Below are 21,825 nucleotides of genomic sequence, written 5' to 3' on the forward strand. Positions count from 1 at the left end.
AACAAAAATACATACACAGTTTAAAAAAGGAAGAGTGGAATCAGATTAAGAAAAACCAAAAGAGGGATGCTTGAGAGGCTGAGACACAGTCTTTCTGTTGGTCAAAGCTGAGAGGCCAAAGACTGAATCCTCAACTGATACATATGATACACGTGATCCCCAGCACTCATGAGACTGTGTCCCCAAGTTCCATGTATTAAGATGGCTGGTGAGAACTCAAAGTATTTTCCCATGACAACGGCATTATAAATGGCCATGTGGGGGTGGTACTCCCAGGCTTGGTCCTTAAAGCCAGGTGAACTCAAAAGGAAGCTGGGCTACCCCGGGGGTCAGTTCACTCGCCCATCACCTCCCCAAACCAGAAGCTTCTCCCTCATTCATTCATTCTCTTGCGCCACAGACGTGGACCTACCATCTGCTCCCATTATTACTTCATTTCCACGTCCTCCCACCCCAGCACGCCTTGTCAGCCTTCTGCTTCGCTCATTTTATAACCCCCTCCCTTAGAGATCTCTTCCATTCTCAGAACTCCCACAGTGCCTTACATAGGTAGCTGCCGGAGGCATTCAGTAGGGGACACTGCAGCCAAGGGATCATGACAGAGGCTCCAGCAGGCTGGCCATGAGGGGCAGGTGCAAGAAGAGGAGACAAAACAAAAATGAGAGGTACTTTGTGGCCCCTGAGAAGAGAGATCAGCCTTGCTCCTTTCTCTCCAATTCCTAGTCCAGTCCCCAAGAGGCCAATTCTACTCTGCCTCTGTTCTTATAGGGCCACGAGAATATACTCTTAAAAGACGCTCCTCTATTTGAACTATCTTGAGTGGGATTCTGTATCTCACAACTAAAGAGCCTTGGCTAGAACGTCAGGTACTAAACTCTTGTTTCTCCCAATTTCTTAAGCTCATCTCCCAATTTTGATTCAGGCTCTCAGATTCATGGTTCATGAGGATACCCACTCCCTGGATGGACACTCAAGAGGAGGCACCACCCTTGCCCCACCTGGCCCTGCACCCCACCGTGGCCCCAGGTGGAGTCCCAGCCCAGCTTCTCCAAATCCTGACACACACGCTCGTAATACAAATTAACTTAAAGGTGAATTTGCTTTTCCCAACACTTCAAGCTCTCAGTGAACTCTGGCTTCAATCCAAGGTATAAGTCAGCCCCTGAATGAGGCCCTGGAGGATGAGATGATCAACTCCTTATGCTGCATTCTTTTTCCTTCCCAAAGAGCAGATGTGCACGTTATCAGATGCCTCCTTATCATCTCAAATCATCTCACTAAATTCAAAACTTCATGGGTGGAATAACTGCCAGGCTGCACCTGGTTCCTGTGCTGACATCCCCCTCCTTTCCAGCTAGCACCTGCTGATTGCTTTCTGCAGGCTGAGCCCAGCCCTGGCTCTGGGGCCAGCCCTGTCCTCTGACAGAGGGATTTCAGGGGTTTGGACTCAACACACGAGAGTCTCAGCAGCACACCACCCTTCCCTCCGGTCTGACTCTGACCTGGGCTCCGATTTTGACTTGTGGATTTCTGTATTATTTCTGACTCTTGCAGCCATCTTATTCTCTCAGGCCAGCTCTCTGCTTTCCTCCCTAATCCTTACTTCCTACAAGAACCAGTCGCTCTTGCCTTGTTCTTTTGAGCTCCCAGCATGGAAGAAGAAGCCTGCTTACAGCCTTTCTGATGGGATTTGCCTGGGTCTCTGGACCACACACCCCAGCCTCCCTGTGCCTGTGCCTCTGCTCTGCCTCTGGTGGGGCCCTGTGCACCCAGGCTGGACCCCCACCACCAGCCTCCCGCCTGGGTGACAGCTGTCACCTGGGGCCTTCCCTGTAGGTGTGGGGGAAGCCTGCCATGAGAGGGCAGTGGCTCCCCCAACCCAGTGGGGGCTTTGATCCCAGATCCCACCCTCCAATCTGACCCATTCCTCCAGTGCTCCCAAAGCACGACAATCATCACTCCCATCTTAAAAACACAATCTCCTTAATGGTGGGAGAAACAGTGGTTACTGCTGTATCCTTGGTGCTGAGCACAGAAGAGGTCCTCAATTAGCATATTTTACATAAGGAAGGAGAGACAGAGAGAAAGCAATTCTAATCATGAATTTGGCATCAGAGAGGCAGCAGAGCTGTGGGGTCGATCCCAGGGAAGAGTGTGGGGAATGACAGGCTAGGAGGGCATCATGTGAAGATCAAGTTCTGACCGGTGGGAGCCAAGAACTCTTGTGGGCGGGGCAGGGTGATGATGAGGGCCAGCTGGACACCCCCAAAGGTCTGAGAAAGAAAGACTGAAAGTCCACAGAGACCCCAGCAAGCTCTCCCCAGCTTGCAGACCTAAGGACCACATTTTCCATCTGAGAATCTGTACAAAGGGCCCTGTAAAGAGAAGCTAATGACCACGTGGCTAAAGGGTCTCCTTTCCAGACACTCTCTGCAAGGTGATGTGGGCCTGCCCAGCTCCATCCCTGAGCCTGAGAATTTCTCTTGCTGCTGGTACCCATCCCCAGCAGGGGGTCAGAGGCATCACACATTCAAACAACCCATCCTACCCCTGACAGCCTCATGGGGGAGCAGGAGAGCAGGCAAGGCCATCAGGCAGTCTTGAGCCTCCTGGCTCCATCCACAGTTCACACATGTTTGTCTGGCACCACTGATGTGCCCAGCCTGATGCTGGAATAAAAGAAGAAAGGCCAGACTGTCACTGCTGTTGACAGACTGGTTGATGGGTCGGGCAGATGCTGAATAAATAATAGCAGGCAGGATGAGGTTTAGCACCCATAAGCCTGCAAAACACATCCTGTGCACCCCCAGCACCTCTCTAGGGGAGTGATGGAGAGCCTAAGTCGTCAGCAGCTCAAGGGAACAGGGTTAGAAGTGATGCCAGTGTCTGTTTCTAGAAGCAATGGAGTGTAGGAGCTAAACGCAGGGCCTCTGACACTTCAAAGACTAGAGTCCTAATCTTGGCTCTGCCAATGATCAGCTGTGTGCTCACCAACAGCTTACTTACCTCTCTGAAAATTCATTTCCACACCTACACGTACTAATAGTACCTACCACATAGAACTGTTGTGTGAAGATTAAATAAAATCATGTCTATAAAGCATTTAGCCCATAATTGACATAACAAATGGTACTTGTTCTCATTCTTTCATTGTTACTACTAAAGAGGAACCAGCATTGAATCCATTCTCAGATCCCTCTCTGGCCAACTTTGTGATGACCCCAGAGTGTGGCTCAGGACAACTTGGGAAGTCTTTTTTTTTGAGGGGGGAGACAAAGTTTTGCTCTGTCGCCCAGGCTGGAGTGCAAGTTGTGTGATCTAAGCTCACTGCAGCCTCTGCCTGCCAGGTTCTAGTGATTCTCCTGCCTCAGCCTCCCGAGTAGCTGGGATTACAGGTGTTTGCCACCACACCTGGCTAATTTTTTTTGTATTTTCAGTAGAGATGGGGTTTCACTATGTTGATCAGGCTGGTCTGGAACTCCTGACCTCAAGCAATCCACCTGCCTTGGCCTCCCAAAGTGCTGGGATTACAGGTGTGAGCCACCGCACCCGGCCACTTGGGAAGTCTTTATGTTGGAGATTGATTCAGAGATTTCCCATGTGCTGGCTGGAATCCAAATCCAAGCATCTGATAGAGCACACTGATACAGGCCCCGCTCCAGAGTCCCCTGCAGGTTCCGGAAGAGTGCTAAAATGAAGAATTCCAAGAGACTTGGACACTTAGGAAGCATGGGATTTGGGACACAGAAGTTGGGGGTCGCATACGGAAGAGAAGAGAGCCAGCAAAGGGCCAACCCTGTGGGTATTACTGTTATTATTTTTGGTGTCAGACCCTGGAATAAGTGTTTTACGTGTCACACTTATTTAATCCTCACTGTGAGGCAGGTATTATTATTCTACCTTACAAATAAGGAATGAGTTGCCCTAAGTCCCACAGCGAATCAGTACAGAGCCAGAGATGCAAACTCAGGCCTGCTGGGCTCCGACACCCACGTCTTCCCACACTGCAGCCCTCCAAGGTCCTGATGTCCATGGTCACAGCTCCAACAGTAGGGAGGCACACCAAAGACAGGACTGGGGTCAGAATTTCATAACTTGAGATCCATGGATCTCAATCTGAAAACTGCAAGCACGATTGTGTGTGTGTCTGTGTGCGTGCGTGTGTGTGTGTGTACCTGCGAGAAGGTTCATAATGTTCATCAGATTCTCAAAGGAGTCTGTGAATCTCAAAATGTCACGCACAACATACTTAGAGAAAAGAGGCCACCAGGACCTTCTTCTCTGGACCCCCTCCTCACCTAGCTTTGGAGGAGACAGTGGAAAGACAGGGATGTGTAAGAGAGCTCCCTGATGGGCCCCTGTGACTCTTCAGATTTCCAAACCTGTGGCCCTGAGAGCAGAGGCCCTGAGATTTCTCAGAGATGGCACTTGGCAATGCATGACGTGAGAGAAGACAGACTTGAATCCAATGAACTGGCCCAGCAAGAGTCCAGCCTGACGTTCATTCACAAAATCGAGACATCGTCCCTTCTGTAGGATATCACAGGGAGCCCCCCACTGACCCATTCTCATTTGGACACTTGGCAGTCAGTAGCACTCCTACCCCAACAAATAAAACTAGTGAAATGAGGAAGCCATGTCTACAAAGCTTGGGGAATGTCTCCACAGGGGTAGAAGCTGAAAAATCACAGCCCCATCTATAAGCTCTCTCAAGAGCCTCAAAGTTGGGCTGAGTGCAGTGGCTCGCACTTATAATCCCAATACTTTGGGAGGCTGAGGCAGGAGGATTGCTTGAGCCCAGGAGTTCAAGACCAGCCTGGGAAACAACATGACATCTCGTCTCCACAAAAAATACAAAAATTAGCCAGGCACGGTGACATGTGCCTGTGGTTCCAGCTACTCAGGAGGCTGAGGTGAGAGGATGGCTTGAACCTAGGAGGCTGAGGCTGCAGTGCACCACTGCACTCCAGCCTGAGTGACACAGCAAAATCCTGTCTCAAAAAAAAGAAAAAAAGAAAAAAAAGCTTCAAAGTTAAAAATATGCTGGGAACAGAAACATGTTGGATCTCTTTTTAGAGCCTCAAACCTTGGAAAGCAGAGCCCAGAAACCCTAAATCCAAGTTCTCTGATTCTGGACATTGGGTATCTCTTGGGTATGCATTGGTGTTCAATGCCTACCTTTAGCCCTGCAATGCCTGATAACCTTTGGTTCCCCTCTTTTATTTAGCCTGAAACACCAGCACTCAAATCCAGAGCTCAAACTGGCTTGAAGGAAGTTAGAATGTGGTTCCATCAGCCCCCCCGATCAGATGGGAACCCTGAGACCAGGTGAGAGTAATGTGTGCCACTCAAAGTCATGGACAGAGTACGGATAGGAACTCTAGGAACCAAAGGGTCTGTGGGTAAAGAAAGAATCCAAGCCTGGGCGTGGTGGCTAATCCCTGTAATCCCAGCACTTTGGGAGGCTGAGGCAGGTGAATCACTTGAGATCAGGAGTTCGAGACCAGCCTGGCCAACGTGGTGAAACCCTGTCTCTACTAAAAATACAAAAATTAGCTGGGCATGGTGGTGGGCGCCTGAAATCCCAGCTACTCAAGAGGCTGAGGCAGGAGAATTGCTTGAACCAGAGATCATGCCACTGCATTCCAGCCTGGGCAACAGAGAGAGACTCTGTCTCAAAAAATAAAATAAATACAATGAAAAAAAGAAAGCATCCCCATGATTCAGAGACAGGGCCCAGAGAGGGGACATGTCTCAGAGTCTCTCCTGCTAATGTATTATTTTAAACCCAATACCTAAACTGTTGGGGTTATGCAGACATCCTACACAGATGGCAGGAGTTTAGGAAGTGAGGATTTAGAGCAAGGTTGATTTCTTAAATAGAGATGGACATGGCCCCATGGCTCAGAATAGATGAGGCGGGAAACATCAACTTCCATCCGAGCCAATAAGTAATTAAAACCATTTCCCCTTTCAAAGTCCTCATTACAAACATCAAGAAATCAGATCCAGATTTCCTTTTCAGGTACATTTACAAAGATGGATGTGCCCAACGCAGACTTCCTGGACTCTTTGGGGAACAAACAAACAAACAGAAAGTTCAAAGCATCAGCCACACAGGCTTCTCCTCCACATCTCCTGTGGCTAACAGGAGAGGTGTCTAAGAACTCAGGAATGGGGCTGTCAGGTTCAGCCACTCTCGTATCGAAAAGGGTGCAAGAGGGTCGGAAAGTGTGTGCGCGCCTGTGTGTGTGTCTGTGTGTGTCTCCCACTAAGTACTTCCTTCACTACACAGCTAATCCGATTAGCAGCTTTAGGAAACTCTGTAATGTTAATTCAAGGGCCCCATTCATAGAACAGCTTGGCCAATGCCTGCCCAGGACTCCCATTCTTCTCACTGCAAATAAAATGCACACAGAAGACTTTCTTTCCCTGAAGAATCCTTTCTTGCCGCCTTGCCCCCACACACATCCAAAATGCGGCTGCCACATCCTCCAGCAGCCCCATGACAAGGGAATGGGCCCATCGGAGAATGGGGGAGAAATAGCAGTTCTCTCCATCCCAAGCACAAAATGAGGCCAATTTTAATAGCACCATCTACCCAGGCCATCTCCCCAAGCTGGGAGGCATGCAGAGCAAAGAGGCATCACGAATGCAGCTGGGTAGAGATGGATAAAGAGGCTTGAATGGGTCATCCAACCTTTCTGGGGGTCTTCATTTCCTTATGTGTAGAATGGGGACTTTGGGCAGAGGGAGCAGCTAGAACAGAGGCTATAAGGAAGGAAACTGGGGGCCTGCACAGGCACATCATTGCATTTGGCTAGAGGACCAGGAGTGGGAAGAGAGGCTGGATACACAGGTTGTGGACATAGCATGAAGGGCCTTAAGAGTCCGACCAAGGAATGTTTCTAATAAGCAAGGGGGAGCTATTGAAGGTTCTAAAGAGCACAACTGTATTCGTTTCCTAGGACTGCCATGCAATCTACAACTGAGTGGCTTACAACAGAACTCTATTCTCTCACAATCCTGGAGGCTAGAAGTCTGAAGGCCAGGTGTTGGCAGCATTCTCCCCAAATGCTCTAGGGGAGAATCCACCTTTGTCTCTGCTTAGCTTGTGGTGGCTCCTGGCAACCCTGGTGTTCTTGGCTTGTGGCTGCATCACTTCAATCTCTGCCTCTGTCTTCACATGGCCTTCTCTCTCTGTCCTCTTCTTTTCCTATAAGCATGTCAGTCAATAGATTTAGGATCCACCCTAAATCCAGGAGGATCTCATCTCAAGATCCTTAACTAATTAGATCTGCAAAGATTCTATTTGCAAATAAGATTACATTCTGAGGTTCCAGGTAGACATGGGTTTTGGGAGGACCCACTACAGTGGTCACAAGGTTGCCAGAAAGATAAGCTAGAAGCAGAATGGAGTAAGAGAGACTAGAGGCAGGAAGACAAATTGGCATGAAATCAACACAGCTCGTGGCCCCAAGTGAACAGAAGACATGCTCCCTGCTGTGAATCCTAAAGCTGTCAGTGGCTTTTTGTGGACACTGCAGTGCACTAAGTGGGCTCTTAAGCCAACCCAGGCATAAGGTCTTGCCTCACCATTGGCACAGAAAGACTCCAGCCTACTTTCCAAGTGACAACAAAGGAATAACCACCTGCACTCTTGTTCTCAGCTCCTCTAGCTGGCAATATGATGGGCAGGTTGGTAAAGTAGAAGACACAGCAACCCTGGAGTTGACAAACTTGGGTTCTAGTCCTGATTCTGCTACTGAATAAATTTGGGCACATCTAGCAAATGAGGCTGACTGGGTCACCTCTAGGGCAACTGACATGGTTTCCTTCTGCAGCCAAAAAAGCAGTGCCAAGATCACAGGATAAACAGGCAAAGGAGGCCTCTGGGGTTGCACTGCAGGGTTCTGGGCCCTTCCCCCCATGTCTCCCTCCAGGGACCTCAGACCTCTCCCCTTGAGCCCTCTCCCTACCCTCCAACAAAAGAAACAGGATGGCTCTGTGTCCCCACCCAAATCTCATCTTACAGCTCCCGTAATTCCAAGTGTTGTGGGAGGGACCCAAAGGGAGATGATTGAATTATGGGACGGGTCTTTCCCATGCTGTTCTCATGATAGTAAGTGGTTCTCACGAGATCTGACGGGTTTAAAAACAGGAGTTTCCCTGCACAAGCTCTCCTTGCCTCCCGCCATCCACACAAGATGTGACTTGCTCCTCCTTGCCTTCCACCATGGTTGTGAGGACTCCCCAGCCACGTGGAACGGTGATTCCAATTAACCCTCTCTCTTTTGTAAATTGCCCAGTCTCGGGTACACCTTTATCAGCAGAGTAAGAATAGACTAATACACAGAGGCACTTACCAAAGCTCGGAAATGAGATTAACTTGCATCTAAGAATACATCTTCCCACACATTTGGAAGTAGGAAAAGAGGGTAAAGGTGTGGTTCCTTTTTAATTTTTTATATATATATATATTTTTTGTTGTTGTTGTTGTTGTTGTTGTTGTTGTTGAGACGGAGTCTCACTCTGTCGCTCAGATGTAGTGCAGTGGTACGATCTTGGCTAGTGAAATCATACTAGCAACCTCCACCTCCCGGGTTCAAGCAATTCTCCTGCCTCAGCCTCAGAAGTAGCTGGGACTATAGGCACCCACCACCATGCCCGGCTAATTTTTATATTTTTTAGTAGAGACAGGGTTTCACCATGTTGGCCAGGCTGGTCTTGAACTCCTGACCTCAAGTGATCCGCCTGCCTCGGCCTCCCAAAGTGCTGGGATTACAGGTGTGAGTCACCGAACCCGGCTTGTGATTTTTAAAATTAAAACAAATGTTTAAAGATACATGCAGAAAGTTATTTATAGAAACATTGCTTCTAAGAGGAAAAAAAATACAGAAAAAAAATGGGAAACAATCTTCACATTTATCTATAAGGGCTTAGTTAGGTAAATCATGGCAGAGTTGCACATTGAATCACTACTGCCGTTAAAATAAGAGAGACCACAACGTGCTGCATGACAAGATGTCCATGATAAAGTGTTAAGTAAAAAATGCAGACAACACCAAAGCACATTGAGTAAAATCCCTAATCCCTTTTATGTTACACACACACACACACACGCACACATGCACACACACAGCCTGAGCACATTAAGTCTGGAAAGAATCCAGCAAACTGGTAATGCCAGGGATCTTTGGGGCTGGGATAACAGGAGATTTTCACCTTCCACTTTATACAATTATGAGCTACTGGACTTTTTTTTTTTTTTTTTTTTACAACAAGCAGCATTAGTTTAATCAACAAAAACAATAAAAAAATTCCCATTCTGATGATAAAATAACTATTCATACTATTCTAGGTAGACGCAAAGTACTATTGGACCTCAGAGAAAAATGATCAGGATAAAAATCACTTTGCCATAAAAACACACTAGAAAAAAAAATATCAAGCTTGGGAAGGAAGAAACACCAAGTATGATATATATTTCAAAGGCCTCATTCTTAAGCCCCCACATTCCCCATGTACACAGCAAATTTCCCTCATTCTCCACTTGTTTTAATTTTAATTTTAATTTTTTTTTTTTTTTTTTGAGACAGAGTCTTGCTCTGTCGCCCAGGCTGGAGTGCAGTGGCGCGATCTCGGCTCACTGTAATCTCCACCTCCCGGGTTCACGCCATTCTCCTGCCTCAGCCTCCCGAGTAGCCGGGACTACAGGCGCCTGCCACCACACCCAGCTAATTTTTTTTTTTTGTATTTTTAGTAGAGACGGGGTTTCACTGTGTTAGCCAGGATGGTCTCGATCTCCTGACCTCGTGATCCGCCCGCCTCAGCCTCCCAAAGGACTGGGATCACAGGCGTGAGCCACTGCGCCCGGCCAATTTTGATTTTTTTTAGAGACAAGGTTTCACTCTGTCGCCCAGGCTGGAGTGCAGTGGCGTGATCTTGCTCACTGCAGCCTCGATCTCCCAGGCTCAAGCGATCCTCCCACCTCAGCCTCTCAAGTAGCTGGGACCACAGGGGTGAATGCCCAGCTCCCCACTCTCCACTTTAATTGTAAACCCTCCCGGGTCAGTCTTCTCTCTGCAAATATTAATAATAATGAGAAGGAAGCAGATGAAATTTATTAAGCATTTGTTATGTGCCAGGCACTGTGCTAAGCACTTTGCACATATTCTTTCTTTTCATCCTCACAGCATTACTCTGAGGTAAGGATTATTGCTATTTGCATCTGACAGATGAAGAAACTGAGGCCCAGCTTAAGGATGCAAGCCCAGGCAGTCTGACCCAAAGCCTGTGACCACTGGGGTCAATGGTCTCACCACCCTTCTGGGAGCAAAGCCCTGCTGAGGCTCTGGATCTCTAAGGCCCTGGGAGACGGCTCCAGGGTCTGCCATCTTCATCTGCCTCCATCTCCTCTCTGCTGATGTTGGCCAGCACCTTCTGGGTACAAGGTCCTGGCCCAGACTCTGGGGGATCTAAATCCAGGCAGGATGTAGGCTCTGTGCTCTATCAGCTCTATCAGCTCACAGGACAGAAGGGAGAAGACAGGCCACCAAGTTCTTAGGTCACGTCCACCTTGAGCAAGTGGCATGAGGGAGAAGGCAGGGCTGCTGGACTTCCTCCACCACAGCATCCTCAGGCAGCCTTCCCTCAACACAACCCTCTAGCAGCCGGGTATGCAACTGGCGTGGTGGCTGGCCACTGCCCTGCCTCTCTTTGGGGTCTCTCACTCCCATCTGCCAACCTTGGGCCCCCAAGGACAGCAGGACAGCTGAGAAAGGCAACCCTGAGCATTCTTGATGGTGGGCCGGCGTCAAGTCAGTGAGACCCAAACCGGGGAGACCAAGACTCAAAGCCTTACTGGATCCTGCACAGACACCACTCCTGTCTTCTAAATGAGTATGCGCCCACTTAGAGCGTAAAGTGGTACAACCACTTTGGAGAAGTCTTCGACAGTACCTACTAACGCTGAACTGTGTGTGCCCTATGACCCAGCACCCCCACTCCTGGGCACAGGCCCAGTGGAAATGAGTGCCCGTGTTCACCAAAACACTACGTCCAAGAATGACTGCAGCAGCTTTATTTATTGTAGCCCAAACCACAAACTGCCTACATGTCTGTCAACTGAAGAACAAATAAACCAGGGTCCGTTCATACAATAGAATACTGCATAACAATGAAAAAGAGCAACACGGCAATGTGAGTGAATTTCAGTCACAGGCTGCACAAAAGAAACCAGACACAGAGTAATACAGACTGTACGACTCCATGCAGGTAAAAGGAGTCTGGGGTGATAGAGGTCAGACCAGTGGCTACTTTGGGACGCGTATTAACTGGGAGGGATGTGAGGAGTCTCTGGGGTCTGGAATGTCCCTTATCTTGGTGTGGGTGGTGGTCCCATGGGCGTGTACATATGTAAAAGTTCATCATGCTGTATGTTTGAGATACATGAAGTTCACTATTTTTAAGTAACACCATCAAAAAAGTTTTAAAAATATTTTAACTACACATACAAGATTACAGTCAGGTCAGCTTCTCCAGGCCTCCAGGTAAGAACTGGGGAGAAAAGTGTGATTAGATGGAGTGGTAGAATTATGCAAAGATGCTTCCTTTGGTTAGAGCTTAAGTAAAGTTCTGAATATATTGGTATTAAAAATAATTGAAAACTCCATTTAAAATGTGAATAGAATTTCAAACCTTATACGAGACCTCAAAAATCCTAAGAAATGACACTCATGAAACAAGACACCAAAAAGAAATCCTAAAGTACATAACTGCCCCACCTTCCTCCCAGCCACTGGCAATGAGGTCCCTGTGACCTCCTGGTAATGTCAGCCCTCATCCACCAACCCCTGTAGGGGAGCTTTGAGGCAGGTCCCTGTAGCTGCTCTGGTTCCTCATGAACCGTGGGAGGTGCCCCCGCCCTGGGCACATGCCCACACATTTCCCTCCAGGTTCCAGAGATCTTCCTGGATGTCACCACATACATGAGCAGCCTGGAAGAGGGGTTGCCTGATACAACCCTCCCCCCAGCACCATCCCCACTGCAATCAGCATAGTGAAGCTGCCCAAGCAGGCAGCCAGGAACCCAGCACCCCAAGGGCACCTGGTGGGCTGCAGAGAGCAGTGGGAGAGGGGACTCCATCAAGGCACCCCTGATTTCAAGATGAGCAAGTCATGCTCCTGTTCACCAGAACCCCTACAGCCCAGTGGGCAAAGCCCAAGCTCACGAGTTCAACAGGCAAGCCCTTCACCGTCTACCCCAGCTAACTTCTCCAGGCACATCTCCTGCCACAGCCCACCCCAAAGGGCTGCCCTCCAGTGACTTGCACCTTACCTCTGTTCCTCAAATAAGGAGAGTCCCCCCCATACTTTCTGCCTTTGCAAAAGGCTCTCCTTCCACCTGAAGTGCCCCTTTTTCCCATTCAGGACTCCTACTCACCCTTCAAGACACCACACACAAGTGCCCATTCACATGACACCAGGCAGGCTTCTCCACTCACTCTCTGTCTTCCCACTGCTCTTGGTTTCTCACACACTTGCTATGAGGTGTTATGGTTTTCTGTTTACATTTCACTTGACTCTCCAATCTGGAAAGTGCTGAACCCCGAGGCCAGAGTCCTAAGAACCAATGCCAAGCTCCAGCCTGAACCCTCTGATAAAGAGGCAAATGGAGATTTTCTTAGACGAATCAGCAAACTTGGAAGCCCCAGCTCCACTGGCTCCAGTGGAGAAGGAGAAGTGACCCCTCTGATTTTCCACAAATAGGGGGGCATTGGACTAGCAGGTCAAACACCGATGACTCGTGGTCCACATCTCCCCCTGCTGAAGTCCCTCATCCCTCCCGTCTGGGCAGGAGAAGGGAGGAAGCAGTACCTACCTGTGCTGTGTCCTGTTGCCCCCACTGTCTGCTTGGTCCAGTCTCTGGCTTTGTCAATGTGAAATAGCTTCAAGTCATCTTCATCTAAGGCAATGTCTCCCCAAAAGACAGCTGGGAAGGAAACACATAAGTGGGTGAATTTATGCTAGAAGTCAAGAAAAATGGATTCACTAATGCCCCAAAGGGCATTGGGTGTTGGAACTTTGGAAAAGACAGCCCATCCAATAAAATTTCTCCTTGAGCCTAAGAGATAGGGCTGGTGGAGGCAGAGGAACAGCAGGTATTAGTTCTGTGCAGCCTGGGGCTGTGCCAACCACCATGAAAATCCAAATCCTAAGTCTGTAAGGTATTTTGAAAGGTCACCTGTCTTGTCCTCGCTCTAGGCAGCTCTGAGCAAAACTACCACAAAAAGACAGCTGCTTCTTTCTTCTTTATGGTCCCCAAGATGTAGAAGAAAACGAATAATGTGATAAATTATACTGTTGTTCATAATTTTTGTTGCCCTTCCCTGGGGAAAGATTATAGTTCCCCACCCCATTGGTGTCAGGATTGGCCACACAGCCTTCTCTAATTCAGTGTGAGCAGAAGCTTTAAGAGCTAGTGCATGATTCACTGCGTCCTCTTTGCCCTGTCCCAGAAGACAAGCAATGTTCCAGATGGGGTTCATCTGGGTTCATGGGGATCACCCTAGGTTCTGGAGTAAAGATGATGTATAGCACAGTGTGGCTTATCAGGATGGATATGCAGCATGGATTAAAAAATGAAAACACTGTTTTTTTTGTTGGGGGGGGAGGATGGATTTTTTTTTTTTTTTTAAGAGAGAAGAGTCTTGCTCTGTAGCCCAGTCTGGAGTGCAGTGTCACGATCATAGCTCACTGCAACCTTGAAAGCCTGGGCTCAAGCAATCCTCCCACCTCAGCTGCCCAAGTAGCTAGGACTCCAGGCATGGGACACCACGCCTGGCTAATTTTATAATTTTTTTTGTACAGACAGGGTCTCGCTATGTTGTGCAGTCTCAAATAATTCTCCTGCCTCGGCCTCTCAAAACACTGGGATTACAGGTGTGATGTTGTTTTCATAATCTTCTGAGATTCATGGGCATTCATTACTGGAGCACAATCTCTTTATCCTCACTAATACAGAAATTGCTATCAGAAATAGTATGTTCTGTAACAAAAATCCATTGCCTTAGGGCCAGGTGTCAGGGAAACTGTTACTAGAGGCTGAAAGGAAGTCATCTCTATGTTATGCAGTGACGGTGACGAAGTATTCAGTCAAAGTGTTGCCTGCCTTCACTCGGAAGGCAGATGATGAACTGAATGCGCTATGGTTTCAAATGAAGACATGGACTAAGAATGCTGATAGCACGCCTTGGTTGTTATTAACTATGTTTGACAAGGTTCTACAAGAAAGAAACGGGCTCGAAAAATGACAATTTTTATAAGAATGACAAAGAATAGAGAGTCCAAAACTTCAGGGTCTTAGAAAGTTGGAAGAGCTAACCTGTCCTCATAACTACAGAAAAAAAGAAAGCTGAGAACTTCGAGTAACAGAGGATGATGAAAATTCAGCATTGTAGTGTCAAGAACAGCCTTTATGGAAAACTGGAAGGTTCTCTAAAAAGTAACTTAGCCAGGTGCGGTGGCTCACGCCTGTAATCCCAGCACTTTGGGAGGCTGAGGCGGGCGGATCACGAGGTCAGGAGATCGAGACCATCCTGGCTAACACGGTGAAACTCCATCTCTATTAAAAATAGAAAAAAATTAGCTGGGCGTGGTGGCGGGCGCCTGTAGTCCCAGCTACTCCAGAGGCTGAGGCAGGAGAATGGCGTGAACCCGGGCGGCGGAGCTTGCAGTGAGCCGAGATCGCGCCACTGCACTCCAGCCTGGGCGACAGAGCAAGACTACGTCTCAAAAAAAAAAAAAAAAAAAAAACTGAAAACTTAAATTTATCGTGAGACCCAGCAATTCAACTCCTAGGGATCTTTCCAAAAGAAATGAAAACACATGTTCATACAAAGACATGCTCAAATGTTTATGGCAGCCTTCTTTCTAATTGCCCTAATCTTGAAACAACTTACATGTCCATTAGCTGTTGAATGGATGAACACAATGTGGCATATCTATACAATAGAACTATGTAGCAATTAAAAGGAACAAACTATAGACACAGGCTCCAACATGTATGAATCTCAAAAACATCATACGAAATGAAATAACTGTTGCCAAACACTACGTATTATATGATTCAATTGATATGAAATGTCTACAAAAGGCTAATTTATAGAAGTAGAAATATTTGTAATTGTTTAGGACTGGGGGCAGAAACAAGGATTGACTGTAAATGAACATGCAGAAATTTGGGGGTTGCTGGAAATGCTCTAGAACTGGATTGTAGTTATGGTTACACAATTATAAATTTACTAAAATAACATGTACACTTACAATAAGTGAATTACACAGCATGTAAATTATACTCAAGATGTCTGTTAAAGAAAAAAAATTCAACCTTGTAGCAAGAACCAACCAAGATGGTACCTGGTAAATCCTTTCAGTTGAGAAAGAATTGTTCAGATAAAGAAAACTAAGAATGTGTTTCTCTCTCAGAAGCTTCATAAGTGCAAGGCAGCAATAATTAAGTCTGGAGAGAGATAGACATGTTTAGAAAATAATTGTATGTGGCTGTGGCACACACAGCTGAACCAAACAGATAAGAAGATGATTAATGTTGTAGAAAAGCGTAGGGCCAAAAAAAGTCATTAGCATGGCCTATAAGAGGCTGCTAACGTTTGACACTTAAAATGACACCAAATGACCCTTGGGCCTCCATCCTTGTATGGGAAAGAAACAGGCTGAAAAAGCTGCCCCCATGAAGCGCATATTCTCTGATGCCCTCTCCAGATGTGGCTAAGAATAAGGGAAAAGGAAGGGCAGGACCTCCCAGAGTGTGGAGCTTAAAGCCACACAGGGAAAATGAATGGAGAGCTACTGGCAGGAGGTGGCATCAGGGCCTCATGAAGGAACCTTCCCCATCCTAGGCGCCTCTTGCAACATGTGTCCAGCCTGATTTCAGAACTGTTATGGATCAGTGACTGTTGTGCCTCCCAGTCTTCCTCTTTCCAAATGGAAGTGTGTGTTATGGTTATCCTGTCCCTTATCTATCATGGTATATTGAGTATGTATTTTGGTGGTGGGGTAGGGAAGTATATGATTGTTTTAAAGTTCACAAGTCTTTGGATGAAGAGGAGTCACATCCTGACTTAGTATAGAGATGATCACAAGATCTTGGACTTGGAGCCTGGTACCATGACTGGACAGGACTTTGGGGAAAGGTAAGTATGTTGTATATATTGGAGGAGAAGGAAAGCAAGTATTTGTTACAAGAGGGGAGGAGACCTGTGACAGAGTCTATTATTGTTCATCATTTTTGCTGCTTCTCCTGGGTACAAATTATACTTCCCCCTCTCTCAGATGTCAGGTTTCACCATGTGATTTATTTTATTTATTTATTCTTTGAGATGGAGTCTCTCTCTGTTGCCCAGGCTGGAGTGCAGTGGCACGATCTCAGCTCACTGTAATCTCCGCCTCCCAGATTCAAGCGATTCTCGTTCCTCTACCTCCCATGTAGCTGGGATTACAGGCATGCGCCACCATGCTGGCTAATATTTTTGTATTTTTAGTAGAGATGGGGTTTCACCATGTTGGCCAGGCTGGTCTGGAACTCCTGACCTCAAGTCATCCTCCTGCCTCGGCCTCCCAAAGTGCTGGGATTATAGGCATGAGCCACTTCGCCTGGCCCACCATGATTTTTTTCTGGCCAATGAAAGTGAGGGGAAGTGACATGTGTCACTTCCAAGCAGAACCTGTAAGACCCAGCACATGGTTTGCCATGTTCTCTTTTCCCAAAGCCATAAGACAAAGGATATTCCGGAAACAGGCCACTCTATCAGGCTGAGACATAGGGTGAAGATGATATGATCCAGGCTGAACATGTAACATGAGACAAAAACTTCTGTGGTTATAAAGCATGGATACTTAAGGATTATTTATTCCTGTATCATAATCTAGATTATAATGATTGACACATACAGCCTTTGCAAAATGATCTGTATTCATATTCTGGCTTTGGCAACCTCGCACATATTACTCAACCTCACTGAGCCACAAATGATTCATCTATAGAGATAATATTGCCTATTCTGGAAACCTGTTGAGAAAATTAAATGAGATCATGTACACATAAGTACACACACACACACACACACACACACACCATGGCTTTCTTTTTTTTCTTCAATAGATATAATCTTTCTTCAGTAGATGCAATCTATTGAAGGAAGAAAAATAAAATTTATGGAGCAATGAAGAACCAAGCCCTGTACTTGACACATAGATGCTTTCCCTGCAGAGATCAAATATAATTTGAAATTTGAAACCCAAGTAATCCATCCAAGCTGTCCATATTACAAAATCTATAAACTGGCTCATGCTTCTCCCTGTTCTTGGCACACAGTAGGCGATTTCCCCACAGAGGTCAAATATAGCTTTCGAAACTTTGAAACCCATGTCATCCATCCACGCTGTCCATACTGTGAAATCTATGAATTGAGACTCATGCTCCTCACAGTATTCATTTTTATATTTCTAGGTCGGAGTTTCCCAGATCTCCATCTCCCTTTTTTATTTAGCCACAAGTCACCAGAGGCTTTTAAAAGAAACAAATGTGCAAAAGAATAAAGTTGAATTCCTACTTCAAGCCATATACAAAATTTAACTCCAAGTGAATCAATGACCTAAATGTAGGAGTTAAAACCAAAAAACTATTAGGAGGAAATATCAGCATAAATCTTCATTATCTTGATTTGGCAATGGCGTAGATATAACATCAAAAGCATGAGCAACAAAAGAAAAAATAAATAAATTAGATTTAATCAAATTTATGAATTTTTGTGCATTGTGACATTATCAGAAAAGGAGGACATTATCAAGAAAGTGAAAAGACAACTTACAGAATGGGAGAAAATTTGTGCAAGTCATATATCTTATAAGAGCCTAGAATCCAGAATATAAAATGAACTCTTACAATTCAACAACAAAAAGGCAACCCAATTAAAACTAAGCAAAGGATTTGAAAAAACACATCTGTAAGGAAAAGATATAAATGGCCAACACATGAAAAGATGCTCAAAAGCATCAGTCATTAGGGAAATGCAAATCAAAACCACAATGAAGTACCACTTCACAGCCATTCGGATGGCTAAAATAAAAAATTAGAAAATAAAAAGTGTTGACTGAATACAATAACTGTCTCTCAATTTAAAGCTTTTCTTGGGGACCCAAACTTTGTACAAGGCAGTCTATCTCACAATTCCTTGAAATCCGACTGTCATCTAGAACTCCGTTGAAATGTGTGACAAGGTTGGTTTGGTCAAAGATGGTTTCCGGCTGCCTGCACTGAGCCCTTCGGTTTCCCACTTCCCTGAAGACTTGGCACAAGACAGTCCACAGTGCAGCACCATTTTTCCCCCAAAGAAAAAGTGTCCGATGTCAATTATGGCAATGGCAATGGCAGGCAATCAGGAATACTTCTCAAACATTCTGAGAGAAGAAAGAGAGAAGCAAGGGGGTGGGAGAAGGGAACAGATAAACAGGCACTGGGAAAACCACCCAAGCCAAGGAAGTTACATAGTGGTCTTCCAACTTCTGTGCTCACGTGTTCCTAAATCATTTTGAAAAGCTGCATATCCCTTTGTTAGCCTGACACTTCAGATTTTTCACGATAAGTTTAAATACTTATTTTGCTCATGAAAAGAAAATAATCAGTACTTTATAAGATGACGATTGACTATATGTGGAATAAATGTTTCATGATATGGTTTGGTAAAATAGGTTTAACTACCTTTTGGAATAGCATGCTGAAACCGAAAGAAAACAAGAAAAATGTTCATCCTGGGTTTTATCCACATAGTTTGAAAAATGTAGAGGTCCAGGGAGCATTCTAGTTATACTTAAGAGAATCACTATCATTAACTACCCTACTTCAGTTGTTCTGAAATCAAAATATTCCTCCCTGCCCCAAGCATTTCCCTTAATAGAAATTCCTATAGATGAGAAGAGACAGAAGAGCTGCAGGTCTAAGACACTCTGGCTCCTCATTGAAGAAGGCTGCTCTATAACCAACCATTTCTCATTTTTCCTTTGACACTCGGGGGTTTTGTACACAGTGGGATTCCAGATGGGTGACAGGTAAGCCTCTCTCCCATGAAGTGCAGGAAGGGCCACGTGCCCAGCATCTTCCTGCTGTCTTAGTATAGAATCCCAGATGCATGCTTCAGAACCTGGAAGTTCACTCCCTTGAACCATCTGTAGAGAGCACCCCTGGGAAGTCCAATGCCCCTGCACACCACAGTTTGAAGGCGGAGCATGGCAGAGGGGCCAAGCAGGGCAGAGCAGCGGGGGCCGCTCTGCAGCAGCCCCTTCCCAAAGTCACAGGGCTGCTGGGAAACTCCTCCCACACTGTCCCCTGGGCCTGCTCAGCTGGCTTGGTCTCCACCTCCTCATGTCCAGTGCTCAGGCGTCCTCCTGACACCAAAGGGTGGGAGCCCCAGGCTGATTCCCTTGCAGGGGAATCCTTTACGAAGGCACTTTCTGCCTGCAGTCTTCGTATTGTTCACCTGGGGAGGCAGGCTCATTAAAAGCATGTACTTTTAAGCCAGAAAGACCTGGGTTCCAATCCCAGTGCCATCACTGAAGAGCTGTGTGACCTCGGGTAACTCACTTGGTCTCTCTGAGCCACGGTTTCCTCATCTGGAAATAGAGGTGCCTACCTGGTAGAAGTGTGTGAGAATTAAACAACATGAGGTCTGTTAAGCAGCCAGTGCCAGGCCTGGCCTGTGGCAAGCATGCAGTGAAGAGTGGTACCTCTCCATCCTCCACTTTGCTCCTCCTGGTTCCTGTCTCTCTCCCTCCCCCACCTGTCCTCATCCAGAAGACCCCACCCTGCAAAACTCAACTCAGCTTCCATCACCAGCATTTGCCCTCCCACCCCGACACACTCTTTCCTTTCTCTGTATTCCTTTAGGACAAATGGTCTCAACCAGACAATATTAACCAGACAGCGGGGGCTAAATCATGCTGCTATACTCATCTAACACTGAGGCAGCACACGCCAGGCATTGGCAGGGGTAGGGGTGGGGGTTGAAGTAGGTGGAGTTGGGAGAGGGAGAGGAGATCATGTTTTCTGTAATGCTTTACAGTTAACACTGGATTGTACACAGGCATCGCTTCTTTTAGTTTTTGCATCAACCCATATTGGTCTCATTCCACTTTTACCGATTAAGAACCTGAGACTCAGAAAAGAGAATGACTTGCCTGGGGTCACAGGGCCAGCAAGCAGCAGAGCCAGAACCCCCAAGCCAGGGTTCTTCCCAGTCCCGCAGCGGCTTCCTAAGCTCTTAGCATCTACTCAACTTCCCAGATTGTGCCAGAGTCTAAACGCCATGACAACAGGCTCCCATGTACATTTCACTTGTGAAATCCCATTTTATACTCACCAAGGAAAGTCATCACACGGTGCAGTATGGGCCTAGTGGCTGACAGTGAAGGAACCGAATCAGATAGCCCCCAGCTCACGTCCTGCCTGGGAAGCCTTGGACAAATAACTTTACCTCTCTAAGCCTCAGTTTCTTCATCTTCCAAGTGTGAATAAAGAGTCATAATATCTTCCACATGGGGTTGTTGCGAGCATCAACTGAGATAATGTGGATCCATGCTCAGCACAGAACTGGCACCAGGCCCCACTCAGCAAATATGAGATGGAGGAGCTGCACCCTGCAGGCACTGAGGTCACCGGCCATGGCCCACATCAATGTGATGTGCAGTGAGCTAAGAGACGTTTTTACAGGTTTGATCCCTTTGGGAGGCACTGACTTAGTGCTTGCGTGCCCAGCCCAGGGCAGCCCTTACCCACAACAGCTGCAAGACAGCATGGCCTGGCCCTTCCGCAGCACCTGCGGGAAGCCCCCACGGTGTGGGACTGGATCCTAGCCCACCTCAAGGCCCAGAGAGCCCCTTCCCACGCCAGCCCAGGCTCCCACACTGCGGTCCTGCAGACTCTTCCCTTGTGTTCTACAGATCTTGCCCCAGGATCCCATGGACAGTTCCTGAGGATCAAAGACAGTCCAAGAAGGCCACGTGCCCTTCACTCAGAGGGGACACAGCCCACAGCATGAGTCAGTGCTGCCCCTTAGGCTCACAGATACAGCCTTCAAGCAAGAGTGGCTGCACCCCAGAACACAGGTCCAGAATGTCAGCTGGAGTCTCCAAGCCACCACCGCCTTTCATAGACAGCAGCATGCTCTGCAGGGGGTCTGAGTGATTAATTCAAGGTCACATAGTGAGTCATTTGGCAGAGTGAAGACTCAAGTCCAGGACCACTCATAACAATGGTGTCTGAACCAGCAGGGCCCTCATGTATCTGGGAGCCAGGGATGGAAACTCCTGCGTGGAAGGAAGAAGAAACTGCCTTTGATACTCTAAATAAACCAAAGGCTGCTGTGGGAACCTAGACTCCTGACACAATGCGTTCTTCATAGCAGAGGTCCTTCCATTACATGAAATGTGTGTCTTCAGAGAGAAGAGCAGGGCACTAAGGGGTAAGTTCAAAACCAACATAGCCCAGGAACAGCAAAGAGCGCTGTGACTAATTGTGATGTGTGCCATGGGCATGAGTGCATAGGGCAACCCTCATGGCACACATTTGCCATCCTTGCCTTCCTCATTAAGAAGGAAATCAGGGTAATGCTGCTGTAGGAGAGAAACCAGGAGTTTGGTATCAAAGCAGCTGCTCTCCTAGATAACCTAAAAGAATAAACTGAAGTGATCCCAAGCCAGGTGCAGTGGCTCACCTGTAATCCCAGCACTTTGGGAGGCCAAGGTGGGAAC

At 47.0% G+C, this 21,825-nt stretch overlaps 1 protein-coding gene across 1 annotated transcript in view; it reads right to left on the bottom strand.

Moving 5' to 3' along the window:
• TLL2 (tolloid like 2) overlaps positions 1–21,825 on the bottom strand; it is a 150,515-nt gene that overhangs the window by 104,203 nt on the left and 24,487 nt on the right. Inside the window, exon 2 of the mRNA XM_031015399.3 lies at positions 12,884–12,994. Within this exon, the coding sequence (XP_030871259.3) occupies positions 12,884–12,994 (111 nt within the window). The remainder of the gene's footprint in view (positions 1–12,883; positions 12,995–21,825) is intronic.

Source organism: Gorilla gorilla, chromosome 8 (genome assembly GCF_029281585.2).
Source record: "Gorilla gorilla gorilla isolate KB3781 chromosome 8, NHGRI_mGorGor1-v2.1_pri, whole genome shotgun sequence".
Lineage (NCBI taxonomy): Eukaryota > Metazoa > Chordata > Mammalia > Primates > Hominidae > Gorilla > Gorilla gorilla.